Genomic DNA, 15,548 nt, shown 5'->3' with positions numbered 1-15,548 from the left:
CTTTCCAATTCACAGAGACTCCAGTCCTTACAGACAACGTTCCTTCAGAGGTGGGTAATCCAGGTCCAGAAAGTAACCCTAATCAACCAGCAGGTAAACAAGTTACTTAGCAATCGGTCAAGTAGAACCTCCTGTGACTCAAGCCAAACTGTGGCAGGGTTTTTACTTTCTGGACCTGGATTACCCACCTCTGCGTTCCTTACATATGTATTTAGGAAGACCGTACTCGGCGAGTTCACGAGACCGTACTCTGCAGTCTTCATATTGAGAAACGACCAATATCCTAAATGTCTTTAACCCTAAAACCTTTAACCCCATCCTCATTGTATCCTGACTGTAACCCTAATCCCCCAAACCGTAATCCTAAAAACTAACTTTAAACCACCAAACCTGGTTTTATCTAATCCTAACCATGAACTGAATCCCAAATCAATACCTCTGCCATTCCAAGACCTAACTCACCATAACCCAATCACATCGACCTAAAACTAGTGACACACCGATATGGTTTTTTTCAAGGCAGATACCGATATCAATTATTAGTCGTCAATAAACCGATATTTCAAGCCGATATTCATTTGTTTCCTCCTTTTTAAGAAGGGGGACCGGAGGGTGTGTTCCAACTATAGAGGGATCACATTCCTCAGCCTCCCTGGTAAGGTCTATTCAGGGGTGCTGGAGAGGAGGGTCCCTCGGGAAGTGGAATCTCGGATTCAGGAGGAGCAGTGTGGTTTTCGTCCTGGCCGTGGAACAGTGGACCAGCTCTACACCCTCAGCAGGATCCTTGAGGGTGTGTGGGAGTTCGCTCAACCAGTCCACATGTGTTTTGTGGATTTGGAGAAGGCGTTCGACCGTGTCCCTCGGGGAGTCCTGTGGGTCGTGCTTCGGGAGTACGGGGTACCGAGCCCCCTGATACGGGCTGTTCGGTCCCTGTACGACCGTTGCCAGAGTTTGGTCCGCATTGCCGGCAGTAAGTCGGATTCGTTTCCAGTGAGGGTTGGACTCCGCCAAGGTTGCCCTTTGTCACCGATTCTGTTCATAATTTTTACGCACTTTTAGTAGGGGCCTATATCATGATTCACATCAACATATGTGGATTTCATACTTTTACACGGGAATCAGCCAATCCCGATCGGCGGCCAATCGATCAGAGCACCACTAAAATAAGTACAGTAACCAATCAAAAGCTCTCTAAACCTAACCAGCCCTAAACCTGGCATACTCTCAACTCTGAGCCCCCAACACACACAAAAAGTGATTTGGGTTGATCTTGTTTAAATCCCTCTGATGCTTGCCGGGCAACTTCCTTGTTGTCCTTTTATTCCAACATGCAAACAGCAACAACAGCCAACCAAAAAAAGGTTTTGTCGGCTATTCGCACAATGGAATGTTGTGGCGGGGGCTCGGTTGCATTTGGGTGGCCTGAAAGAGGATCATAAGCCTTTCTGGAATTTTCACTTTTTCATTGGCGCTCAACCAGATTTGTTTTCACTCCTGCCTACACTGTTAGCTTAGCATTGGCCATTACTTGTCATCCTTTAACAAATCAAAGATGACTTTAACTCCATGTAAAGAAACCTTGATGAAAAGAAACAAGCATGTTTTTTTTGTTTTTGTTTTTTTTACATTGTTAGCTTAGCGTCAAAGGCTACTTGCCATCTTTTTACAAACAGGCATTCACGTAATGACACAAGAATGTTCTTTTTACGCTGTTAGCTTAGCATCAGCTGCTACTTGTCATGTCTTTGTGAATACGACTGTGTGAGAAAAGATCCCTTTAGCTCCAAGAGACTTTAAAAAAAAGGAACAAAAATGTTCCTTTTACACTATTAGCTTAGCTTATGTAGCTACTACATAAGAATGTTCTTTTTACGCTGTTAGCTTAGCATCAGCTGCTACTTGTCATGTCTTTGTGAATACGATTGCGTGAGCTAAGATCACTTTAGCTACAAGAGAATTTAAAAAAAAAAAAAAAGGAAAGAAAATGTTCCCTTTACACTATTAGCTTAGCTTATGTAGCTACTTGCCATCCTCTTCATAAACATTTGAGCAAACTTTTGTCTTTTGACATGAAGCGGAATTTAATGCTGTTAGCTTAGCATCAGCAGCTACTTGTCTTTTTCTAAACAATTGTGTGAATAACCATTAGCTGCATGTGAAGAGACACTTAAACTTTTACACGCACGTTGCTTATACGTTGCTTATGTAGCTATGCTTCATGACCACGTTTAAGTGATTAACTCATTCAATCCCAAAAACGTATAAATACGTTTTTAATACTTTCTCATTCACAACCAAAAATATATTTATACGGGTTTTTTTTGTTTTTAATGATTTTTATGCTATAGCAAACAGAAGGCTTTAATATAGCTTCTGACCTGAAGAAGTCGCTTAAAGCAATGGTAGTATTACAAAAAACGGCTATCAAGTGACAGAAGAGTATAAGAGATCAGCCGTGTTCCAACAAGCTTTTTTTTTCCCCAATATTTTTTTTTTTCCCTGATGACAATCTAATCTTTCTTTTAGTAGGTGTCCATGTTTTTATAGCACTAGAACATAATATTCTGTGGGCCTTGCAAAATCAGTCCAAATCCAGTCAAACAGCCAGTATTGTTTCAGTCAAAATGGCTGGGAGTGAAAGAGTTAATGATGACATGATCTGATTTATTTCTTTTTTTAAACAAGTAACAGTCATCCATGCTTACTCCTTTCACACGCTTAGCTTAGCTTAGACTTAGCTACTGTGCTGTGTCTTCAAAAGAAGTAGAAAGCCTGAATGAACACAAGAGTGACGACCTGACTGTGATCCAACTTTGCTGCGCTAACGAGCTTTTAAACGAACAACTGACCTACTTTCTTCGCCTCGCTTTCAACTCTGTTTACACAAGCGTGCATGTGCGTGTGCGCGCGCGCGTGCGTGTTTTGAGGTCTGGCAGTCAGGCCGGTTCCGCCATGTGCTGTCCAGCTGTGAGCGTTGAACTTTTTTTGGGGAAAGAGGAAATTAGCTCCCAAATACGAATCGTTCCACGCGAGAAGACACGCAGAAGCCTTGTTGAACACGATCGGCATGCTGGGAGGAACACAACACAACACAACACACACACACACAAGCAAGCGCAGTACAACATGAAAGACAATCATAAAACGTAACCTCCGTGACGGTGGTAAAGTAGGGAATGAAATGCCTTCGCACAATTTCCACTTCGACTGTGACGACGTATCGACATCGCGATCCATCGCGATACTTTGTCTCCCGATAGATTATCGATACGCCTACGCAAGTATCGCCATATTTGCAGTTCATATACAGCCGCGATAATGGCTCCATTGTTCATGACTTATTGAGCAATTACTTGCCGGGCCACTAGGGGGAGCACCGCGTAAGAGTGGCGGGGAAATGGATGCAAGACTCATCAGCTTAGCGTTATTATTATTAGTGTTATTATTTTTTTTTTTATACAATTTATTTGTATTTGTATTATTTTTGTATTTATATTATATATAAATATATATTATGTATTTATATCTATATTTATTTAGATTATTTTTGTTATTATAATGTTCTGAATTATTTTATTTATTATTATTTATTGATTATGTATTTACTTATTTTATAGGTATTTTTATTATTATTATTAATATTAATATTATTATTATTATTAGCATCATTTTATTATTTATGATTAGTTTTATCATAGATTATCGTGGATCTATTACCTGAGCAATTAGGGGTGTAAATAAATAAATAAATAAATACATAAATTCCGCAATATATCGCGATATAACAGCTCGCAATTCTCGAATCGATTCAATAGGCAGCCGAATCGATTTTTTGACATCCGGATTGGGCCCGCGGGCCGCATGTTTGACACCCCTGTTTTGAGGGGGAAAATAATCGTCCATTTGGCCCAACTGGCCGATGTTTGAAGGCCAATAATCATCCGATTATAAATCGGTGGCCGATTAATAGGTCTGACTGTGGTGTCATGATTTATGGATAAACACATTGACTGCTGGCTTCCAAGTCCAATTGCAACTCGACTGGAGCGATGTTGCGGCGCTCAAAAAAAAAAAAAAAAAAAAAACAAAAAAAAAAAAAAAAAAAAAAAAAAAACCTCCACATGAATAAAAGTTGCTCTTCGTGCAATTGGAAGCTGAGAAAATAGAAACAGAAGGAGAAAGAAGCCCGCCGCCTTCTTCTCTTCTTCTTTTTCTTTTTTTTGGCTCACCACTGCTGGGCAGAAAATCAAACCAGATCACATTTTTAGGCAGCGCAGCAGTCAGCAACTTTGCGTACACTCGCAAAATCCCAGCACTCAAACACACAAATAGCATCGCATCACGTAGCACAGGCGGCTAATTGGCGCTAATGGAGAGATTTGTTTGTTTTGCTTTGGGCTCGGCTGCTGTTCTGTCTCGTCTTCCAGGAAGTGGCTATTGGGCTAGCGTCCAAACTGATGATGTCGTGAACTCGCACGCACGCACGCACTTCTTCAACAACAAACACACACTCAAAAAGCACTCGCATCCACTTGTGCGCACACTTGAAAATCAACATACACAAAGCACCGTGACACGCTGAAACACACGCACTCAGAGACACACAAACACTTATGCTTATACGCCGATGACCTCATCACACGACCTTCAGCCAGAGTTCAATGTCGAGTGTCACAAATGAAACCGCGTGCACTGTTTTGGCAACAAATTCCCACCTGCCACCGCAGCGGGAAATGAAAATAAAAGCTTCGGCCTTCTTGCTCCTCCGGCAATCAAAACCAAACGTCGGGTTTTTTCAAACCGTTTTTTTTTTTTCGCGGCAAAAGTAGGCGGAGAGAGGAAATTGTCGACGTCGGCCGATTGGTCCGCTGGAGCAGTGAGTTGTAAACTTTCCAATTTGGTATTCAGCTCTCCGAAGTCGTCCAGTGCTGCTAACAGCTGTGAGCTAACATGGGCTAAGTGCAAGCCGTTGAAGTGACAGGGCGGCCATCTTGTTACTCCCACCTCGCGAGCAGACTATTGTATCAAGTATACTGTATCAACTATACGGTACACAGGGGGGAGGGGCTAGGGCTGGGTATTGCCGATACGTATCACGATACAGGGGTCACGATACGTATCGCGATACATATGTATCTTCAAGGCGATACGTATCCCGATATATTACATTTATGTACTTGCATATCAGTCATGTGTATACCTAAAGGATATGTTTGTTATGCTGACTGACAAAAATATTTTTGTTAGCAGCTCTTGTGGTTTACCACCAAGCGGCATGCCTGGTTTAAATGTGCACGCACTGCAGAGCAAGGAGCAGCTTTCACAGACGCACCGGGAAAATTTATTAACTCATTCCATCCCAAAAACGTATAAATACGTTTTTAATACTATTTCCTTTGTCCCAAAAGCATATTTGTTTTTTCATGTTTTGTTTTTTGTTTTTTTGTTTTTTATGCCAGAGCAAACAGATGGGTTTGACACAGCTTCTGACCTGAAGAGGTCGCTTAAAGCAATGGTTGTTATTACCAAAAAAACGGTCATCAGTTGGCAGAAGAGTATAAGAGATCAGCCAGGGCTATGTTGCAACAAGCTCTTTTTCCCCAGTGTTTTTTTTTCCTGATGACAGAACAGACTAATATTTCTTTTAGTAGGTTCCATGTTTTTATAGCACTAGAACACAATATTCTGTGGGCCTTGCAAAATCAGTCAAAATCCAGTAAAACAGCCGGAAGCGAAGGGGGTTGCTTCAGTCAAAATGGCTGCTTGGGAGTGAATGAGTTAATATGCATGAGCCGATATGAGCAAAAATATCAAAGTATTAAAATGACAGCTCTAAAATGTGCTTATTTGAAATATTTGGGGAAATAAAAACTTTTTTTTTTTTGTGTAACACATTCTATTTCGTTTTTAAACTAAATATACAAAAACTGGTACATTAAGGACACGTGCCATGTTAAGTTTAGAAGTAAATAAATGTTGATATTCCTTCCTCTGTTTTCATTTTTCTTAGCAAGATACAGTGTCCAATCACTGGTGAGCTATTTTTGCATTAATAATAGCAAATTGCAAAAATAAATCTGAGGTTTTATTTTAAGAACCGATCGCCAAGCTCTAATCTTAAGTCTCCCATCTAGTTCTAAAACTAGTTTCAGGTCTTCAGTCTAACTTTTGAATCTTTCCTAAACTTTTGAAGGTGAAATATTTCAGCACAGTCAAAACTTGTATCAAGTCCAGTCCAGAAGTTTTTTCCCGAGTCTCAAGTCCAGTCCTCAAGCTCACAACAAAGGCATGTGGTCCAGTTTTAAGTCCAGCTCAAAAGTTTGTTTAAAGGCCATTTCACTAGTTCACCTCAAGACCAGTTCGGAGGTTTGTTTAAAGCCAGTCTTCAGTCCAGTTAAAAAACTCAGCTCAAGTCCAGCCATAAGTCCCGTTCAAAACTTTGTCTCACGTCTCATGTGTAATGTGAAACCAGTTAAGAAGCTGGCCTTAAAACCTGGTCTTAAGTCTAGTTCAGAATCTCCTCTCAAGCCCGGTCCAGAAGTCTGTCTCAAATACAGTCTTAAGTCCGGTTCTAAAACTCAAGTACAGTATAAAGTCCAGTTCAGAAGCTCATCTCTGGTCCAGCCATAAGTCCAGTTCAGAAAATTGTCTTAATTATCAAATGCAGTCACTAGTTCAGTTCAAAAGCTCATCTAAAGACTAAAATGCACTTCTGAACCTAATACAGTCTTTGAGTCTTGTATCTAGTCCCTGATCTTAGGTCCTGTTTTAGCTCTCAACAACCAAACTGAAATGATTTTTTAGGAGGATCAGTAAGCTGTGATGTGTACACTCACACATACGCACCTGAGGCCAGCCTTCTGTCTGATTGGTCCTGGAGTGACGCTGAACACGCCCCCACCCCCTCCAGTCCAAACAGTTTTAAAAGTTCAAATATAAACACACCCTGCAAATCTCCAACGGGCATAATAAGTGGGCGGCGCTCTGCAGCTGCTTTTCCACTCGAGAAATGATTGTGTAGAATCTTTGCTGTGTATTTATCAGAGGCTGACCGACCCATCTGGTCTCAATTATTTAGTCCTGTTCTGAAGCTAGTTTCAGACATCGTGAAGTGAGTCCTCAACCTTTTGTTGAGCACTAAAGCTCATACTAAAATGTTAAGTTCAGTTCTGAGACGGATTAATTTCTAACCCTTTGAATGAGCTCTGAAATGAACGGCAAAACTTTTGTTTTGGTTCTGAAAATGCTACGACAACCTTCAGTTCAACTCTGAAACAAGTTTCCAATTTGGCTAGTATTAAAAGTTCAGTTCAGAAACAAATCCTATACCTTTAGTTCCGTTCTGAATGAGGTTTTGAACAATGAGTCCAGTTCTAAAGCAAGTCGTAAAACTTGACTTCAACTCTGAAGCTAGGTGAGAACATTTTGTTCAGTTCTGAATTGAGTCCTAAACATTACAGTTCCGTTCTGAATAAGTCACGTACAAGCTAGTTTTAACCTTTTGTTCAGTTCTGAACTAAGTCCAAAACGTTAAAGTTCGGTTCTGAATGAGTCACATACATTTAAGTCCAGGTCTGACGTTAGTTGTAAATCTGTAGTCTAGCCCAGTAACTACTGCCAGTACTTAAGTGAGGTCAGCAATACCACATTTGAGTCCTATAGTAGGATTTAGAAAATGTTCCTGAAAGTGCTTCTATGTACTTGAACGTTCCAGAAAGTTCCAGTTTCCTTACGCTCGTCTGGCTTTTCTCTCTGCGTGGCCTTTTTTGTTCAGTCCAGTCCAGAAGGTAGTGCACTACTTTAAGTTACAAAGCCAAAGACCAGTTCTAAAAACTCTAGTCGGGTTTTGATTTGAATGCAAGTGCTTGTGAAAGTTGCAGTTGCCTGCGTTAATAAGTCTGCTTTTTCCTCTCGCTGGCTTCTTTGTTTCCACGCCGATTAGTGAAGCAGGCGGATGATATTTGAAACCGCAGTCAACATTTTTTTTTCCTCCTCCTCTCCCTCTCCCTCCCTCTTATTCTGGTGACGCACAAAGTTTGCCCGGCGCCTCGTCTCCGTCACGTGAGGTTTGAAGAGCCAGCGGGCAGGAAGCGGGGAAGAGTTTTCAAGTTTTGTTCAGCGGAACCGTTACACCTCTGAACTAAAAACCGGTCGGATCGCTTCGGCAAAACCGTTGCGCCCGCAGTCTAAGAGGTACTAAATAAATGTTTAACGACGAGATCACCGCTGATATTTACGCAACACGAGACAAAAGAACTACAACTGGTCTACTTATTAGGACAACCCGGCTTCTCAAGTTCTTAATCTTTGACCCGCTTCCTAAGTAAATCCTTAACCTTTACAATGAAGCCCCCACTTTGTCGCAGTTCACCCCCCCCCCCCCCCCCCCACACAAGTTGTAAATAGGTATGGACCGCTTACCGGTTTGATGGTATACCACGGTTTTAAAAAGCCACCGTTTGCAAAACTTTCCATCAGCGATACAAACTGTTTTGTTTCCATTTTTTGAGTCATCAGTGCAGACAAAGTGACATGACCCCCGTCCAGTTGGTGGTGCGAGGAGTCAGTGACTACATTTACATGCCGTCAATATTTGGTCAAAATCATTTTTTGTTTATCTCTGCTTGTCTATTTCCGGTGATTAACGACACATACAACAAGTACTTTCTGTACTCAAAATTAGAATCCATGCGAAATAGAGCATGTCCGGACGGAACATGAGCCAAGGCCGCGTTCCATCGAGGTCTTTCGGCCGTTATGACTTATGACAAAGCATTTTGGGTTAGGAAAAGGGTAACTTAGGGGGTCTTATTTGGCAGAGATGGGCAAAACTGTCGCTATATCGGTCCATCATTGACGGATGCCCACCGTTCGGCGAGCGCTTTATGACCCCAAGACTCCTAAAAATACAGACTGGGAACGGACCACTTGGACAGACCCGGATGTCGAGGCTTTGCGTCATAAATTCATGTTGCCCAGCTCTGTTATTCGTGGTTTTAAAAACCAAAATAAGATGTTGCGTTTTTGCACGCGCTTACATGATTTAGGTGGAAGCCTTCACACAAATGTGTTTCTACACCATTCCCGTTATTATTCCTCGCACTTTTTTGACATGCTACTACTTCCACATTTTTCAACCGATTCTCGCCATTCAAACATCAACATATTCTAAATATTCACGCGGCGGCTGCTTCTATTTTTCTCATTCCCAGAATCTACGCCTTACCCACAATTCCCCATTTTGTACCCTACTTTCCCCCACTCATTCTTAATGGGAGAGTCTACATTTCACTTTCACTTCCACATTTTTCATCCGATTCACTTCGTTCCAACTTCAGTATGTTCCACAAATTCACGCCATGAGTGCTTCCATTTCATTCAGTTCCAAGATTCACGCCTTACCCACAATTCCACATTTTGTACCCTACTTTTCCCCATTCGGGCAGATTCCAAATTTTTCCATTTACTTCCACGTTTTTCATCCGATTCACTTCATTCCAACTTCAGTCTATTCCATCAATTTGCACCATTACCACTTCCATGTTTTTCAGTTCCAAAATTCACGCCTTACCCACAATTCCCTATTTTGTACCCTATTTTCCCCCACTTATTCTTAAAGGGAGATTCTACATTTCACATTTACTTCCACATTTTTCATCCGATTCACTTCGTTACAACTTCAGTATATTCCACAAATTCTCGCCATGAGTGCTTCCATGTCTTTCAGTTCCAAAATTCACGCCTTACCCACAATTCCCCATTTTTTACCCTACTTTTCTCCACTCATTCTTAAAGGGAGATTCTACATTTCACATTTACTTCCACATTTTTCATCCGATTCACTTCGTTACAACTTCAGTATGTTCCACAAATTCACGCCATGAGCTCTTCCCTTGATTCTTAACACCTTACTCCATTCCCTAATTGATTCTTCACACCCTACCCCTTTTTTTTGGTTAATTTTTCTGCTGTAATTTCTACATTTATTTACTGATTCTAACCGTTCCAACTTACAATTGTTCAGCTCTTTCCAGGTCATTGTGCGTCATTTCATGCCATTCAATATTATTCCACCGTTTTCATTCAGCCTTCACACGCAATTTCTGGAGATATTTCGTGTGAAGGCTGTCATGTCCTTGGTATTGATTGGGACTAACGTGCAAACAAATACCGGTGATCAATTTCGGCCAAAAAATGACAAAGTTGCTCTTCAAATGAAGTCAAAGAAAACGAGTCGCAAAACTGCTCCGCCGTGGTAATGCCAACGCGGACAAAAAAAAACAAAAAACAAAAAAAACATCTACACTTCACATTATTGAGTTTCATAATGCAATATCAAATTTTAGCCAATTACTGAATTCATCAATGGTGTAAAACACTTGATTCTAAAACTGCAGCCATAGATGTGTTTCAAGTTGAGTGCCAACACAACGTAGACACAACGTAGGAAGAAAAAAAAAGTCATGTGACCTTGTGCTTCTATTAATAACTCACGTCAAGTTGGAGAGGAAATGCCAGAGAATCTACGGGGAATCCGTCCAGACGCTTGACACCTACTGCACAATTCCGACCAAAAACTAAATCAACTCCATCCTCATCATCATCATCATCATCGAAGGGATGAGCAACTCTAATTCAATCTTGTAATGGAACAAAAAACGATTTTTGTGCAGAACGGCGTGGTGCCTTACAAAGTCCCGACGTTGTGAAAGGACCCCGAACGCACCATGTTGTGCGGCCATCATGTCCCTGAGCGAGCTGGAAGCTGTTTAATGGCGCCCCAGTTGGACTTGAGTGTCAAACTAAAACAATTCATTAAACACATTGTTATTTCAATACAAGGTGTTTGGTTTCGTTTTTAAAAACAATGCTACTGCTACTGCTAAAGTCCATTTTCAGCATCTACTGAAATGCAAATTTGCTTCTCCCGACCACTGGTCGCTGAATCAGTGAAGGCTAGTGTCTGTGGATCTCACGCTGTTTCATCTAGCCTTCCTTTGATTAGTTTTTTCTCTGATCTCTTGAGATCTTCCTAATCTGGTGGAATTTAGAAGTTTCTGGGGTTGATTCTGGTTTTGTAACCCTGTGGGGTGGGCAGGTGGTGTCTGGTTGGTGCTGGATTTCACTTAGCAAAGTCTTACTTTCCTTTGATCTTTCCTCTGGTCACCTGACATTCTGAACGTCACCACTCTGTTGAGACTCTGAAGTGTCCAGTTAAGGTGAAGGGTATGTGATTTTTTTTTTTATTAGGTTTCAGGTGAATTCATGAGCACAAACTCATACGCACGCGGATTATCAAATTAATCAATAATTATTTTTTGATCATTGATAAATAGTGCAGATTTGTTTTTATTTAAAATTATCCAAATGCTCGGAATTTCACTTCCTTAACAGTAAATATTCTCCAATTTTTGCAGTCCTCTGTGAAAGTGGATTTTTTATTTTTTATTTTTAATGTTTGTCTTGAAACAAGAAAAAACATAGCTTATTCTTTGGGAAACAATAATATTTTTTTGCCTATTCTCCTCATGTTAAAATAATTTGTTTATGTTTGTAAACTGTCCATTTGAAATCATGTCCTGTTTTGGAAAAAAAGGGATCGAAATGTTAACTTTAGCTCGGTCGAACGGGTTTGAGGCCATGATGGCAGTTTTTGAGTAGTTGAAATTTAGAAGTTGACTAAATAGTAAGCTTTGACATCAATCGTTTCATCATGATTTCAATATCATTCAAAAATTACTGCGATGATTCCCCCCCCCCCCCCCCCCCCACCACAGAATCGCATCGTTAGCATTTATCGAAGCAGCGCTGATGCTCACATTTAGCCGTTGTTGGCCGCTCGATGCTCTGATCTTGACTGGCGACCAATCCATTGTTTGTCTTTACGTGGCAGGAGACTGACGAACAATCAAACTGTTTTGTCTATTATGTGCCCTGACATTAATTTGGCGACCAGTCAGCAATGTCTACATGTGCGCCGGCACTGACTGGCGACCAGTCCCAAACTTTTTGATGAGCTAACAACTGAATTGTGACCAATCCACTGGCAGGTGTCTAACCTCAGTTAAGATCATCCAGCATGTTATTTACTATTGGATACCGGTATACCGACACGGTATCAGGCAGTATCTGCCCAAATTGTTTTTTTGGGGGGGGTCAACCAGTGCGGGGTGCTGCAGAAAGTGGAGGACAATGAAAAAAAAAAAACCATCAAGCCAGGTTGTTTGTTACCTCTTGGAAGAAGTTCTCCATGTCGGTCTCCTGCCGTTTGTCCTAATCCCCTGCCAGGGGACAGGTCGCGCGCTCAGTCCCGCTCACGCGTGGCTCTGCTCATTCCCATGTAGCTCCAGCGCACATGGAAGAAAAGAAATAGAATCCGGGTTCGCTGCGATGCTTCTTGATTCGTCTTCCGAACTTCGCCGTCTTTCAGTGCCTTGCGCGCGCCCGCCGCTGCTGCCTTCGTCGGGCCGCGGTGCACGCGCTCGTCCCCGCCGGCAGGCAGCAACACAAGTCGCCGCGACGCCGCAAAAAAAATACAAAATAAATAAAAAATTACAAAAAGTTTGGACTTCTCGCTGTTGGTGGAACCGGCGGACAATGAGCGTCAAGTTCCGCCCTGCCCGCCTCCGCCTCCGCCTCCTCCTCCTTCTTCTCCTGCGGTCACCGCACGCGCCGCTCGGACGCCTCCTGCTGTCAACATGTGGCGGCTCGGGCACGTTCGCGTTTTCAACAGCAGATATCGCGAGAGAAGACGTAAAGTCACGTGACTTTTGGGAGCGAAAGTCAACTTTTCTTGAGCATCTTGTGTCATTAAATTAATATATGTAAATATCATAAACCGTCGCGTGATTTGTAACTGTATAAAATTATTGACAAAAAAAATGAGTAGAAAAGTCGAAAAGATGTACTACATCACGTGAATCTACGCAAGTAAACGCTTCCCCCCCAACTTTATTAACAAACGTAAGTTACAATGAACAATAAACTTACGTTAATTTCTAAAGTTCTGCTGTTTTTTTCCCCATACAATGTCTAATTGAATAAATATAAAGATTGAGTTAAAAGCAAAAAAAGGATGTCAAACATTTTCAAGTTACTTTAAACAACAAGGCAGTCATTATTTCTTGATTAAAAAAAAACCATACTAAGAATCCATTTACTGTGGTTTAAAAGTGAATGTTTTGAAAGTTGTTTATGCTTAAACGAGGCTAAGTCGCGTAATGTGGCATCTTGATTCATTTGGAATATAAATACTGTACAGTACATACATTGAAATTTTGGAGGGAATTTTTTGTTTTTTTTCCTCTTTCAAACGACTTAGCCTCTTGGATAGTAAGAGCAGCCATTTCAAACCATCCATCCATCCATCCATCATCCATCCATCCATCCGTCATCCATCCATCCATCCATCCATCATCCATCCATCCATCAATCCATCCATCCATCCATCATCCATCCATCCATTATCTGTCCATCCATCATCCACCCATCATCAATCCATCAATTATGCATCCATCGATCTATTATCCATCCATCATCCATCAATTCATTATCCATCCATCCATCCATCCATCCATCCATCATTCATCAACCCATTCATTATTCATCCATCCATTATCCATTCATCCATTATCCATCCATCATCCACCCATACATTATCCGTCCATTATCCATCATCATCATCATCCATTATCCATCCATCATACATTATTCATCCATGATCCACCCATACATTATCCGTCCATTATCCATCGTCATCCATCCATTATCCATTATTCATCCATCCATCATCCATTATTCATCCATCTATTATCCATCATCATCCATTATCAATCCATCCATTATCCATCCATCATCCATCCATCCATCATCTATTCATGCATCCATCATTCATTATTCATCCATCCATTATCCATCCATCCATTATCCATCCATCCATCCATCATCATCCATCCATTATCCATCCATCATCCATTATTCATCCATCCATTATCCATCCATCCATTATCCATCATCATCATCCATCCATTATCCATCCATCCATCCATCATCCATCCATTATCCATCCATCATTCATCCATCCATTATCCATCCATCATTCATTATCCATCCATCCATTATCCATGATTATCCATCCATCATCCATTATCCATCCATCCATTATCCATCCATCATTCATCCATCCATTATCCATCCATCCATCATCCATGATTATCCATCCATCATCCATTATCCATCCATCCATCCACCCATCATCCATCCATTATCCATCCATCATTCATCCATCCATTATCCATCCATCATTCATTATCCATCCATCCATTATCCATGATTATCCAACCATCCATCCATTATCTATCATCATCCATCCATTATCCATCCATCCATCCATCCATCATCCATCCATCATTCATCCATCCATCATTCATTATCCATCCATCCATTATCCATGATTATCCATCCATCATCCATTATCCATCCATCCATCCATCCATCCATCCATCCATCCATCATCCATCCATTATCCATCCATCCATTATCCATCCATCATTCATTATCCATCCATCATCCATTATCCATCCATCCATCCATCATCATCCATCCATTATCCATCCATCATCCATTATTCATCCATCCATTATCCATCCATCATCCATCCATCATCCATCCATCCATCCATCCTGCTGCTGTTGAAAGCTGTTCATCCATCATTGACCATCTCTGAATCATTTTTTTCTTGTTGTTCTCCTCCTCCTTGTTATTGTTTGGTTACTCATCAACGTCGCCAAACTTCCCGTGAAGCTAAAACAGGAAGCGGAAGCCAAACATTTCCTGTTTGGACGATGGAAGATGATAACAGTCGCAAAGTCAACTGCAGTGTATGTATCCGTGTGTATTTGTAGTCCAGTCGAGTCCCACCTGTTGGAATGTTGAGCAGAGGTGGGGCACTCGAGTCCGATTCCATTTTCGGACTTTCTCAGCTCAAACTGGACTTGATATGAATCTGACTCAGCTTGAATAAGACTTGAAGTTGATGAATCCAGATTCAAGTTGGACTCGAGGATGCCGTTTTTGGTCAAACCGGGAAAAAGGAAAGGGCTATGAGTTGCAAATGTGCTTGTCAAGAATAACACCCCGTTGCACTACGGGGAAAAAAAAAATGCTGAACCGAAAACATGCAGAGCAAACGTAATAAATGATAAAAGTTATGAATAAACACTGTCTCATAAACAATGACTTCATTTTCAAACGTATGACAGTACGAAAAATGTTTACTCCACATCGGCACTTTTCCACGCTCCCGTAGTTGACGAATATCTGGCGAATGCAACCTTGACGAGGAGAAATCAACATTTGCTACCTTTGCCAACGTTGGGCCCCCTTACAGGTTGTACTGTTGACTGGACGGAAGAAGGAAGTTCAGCAGTTGTTTTACAAATGTTGTTAACTTAAAGGATTTTTTTTTTTTATCACCACATAGTGGTGAAGTACTAGAATGCAACAATCTACATTTGACCAGCATGCATTTATAAATTTAATTAAAGAAA

At 41.1% G+C, this 15,548-nt stretch overlaps 1 protein-coding gene across 1 annotated transcript in view; it reads right to left on the bottom strand.

Annotated features, from left to right (window-relative positions):
- Nucleotides 1–12,626, bottom strand: part of myo10 (myosin X) — a 71,773-nt gene extending 59,147 nt beyond the window's left edge. Inside the window, exon 1 of the mRNA XM_077511878.1 lies at nt 12,232–12,626. Coding sequence (XP_077368004.1) covers nt 12,232–12,252 — 21 coding nt within the window. The 5' untranslated portion in view covers nt 12,253–12,626. The remainder of the gene's footprint in view (nt 1–12,231) is intronic.
- Between the last annotated feature and the right edge of the window lie 2,922 nt (nt 12,627–15,548).

The sequence above is a fragment of the Festucalex cinctus genome, chromosome 1, assembly GCF_051991245.1.
Source record: "Festucalex cinctus isolate MCC-2025b chromosome 1, RoL_Fcin_1.0, whole genome shotgun sequence".
NCBI classification, from domain to species: domain Eukaryota; kingdom Metazoa; phylum Chordata; class Actinopteri; order Syngnathiformes; family Syngnathidae; genus Festucalex; species Festucalex cinctus.
Note: the sequence above shows the minus strand (reverse complement) of the source record. Positions and strands in the feature narration are given on the sequence as shown.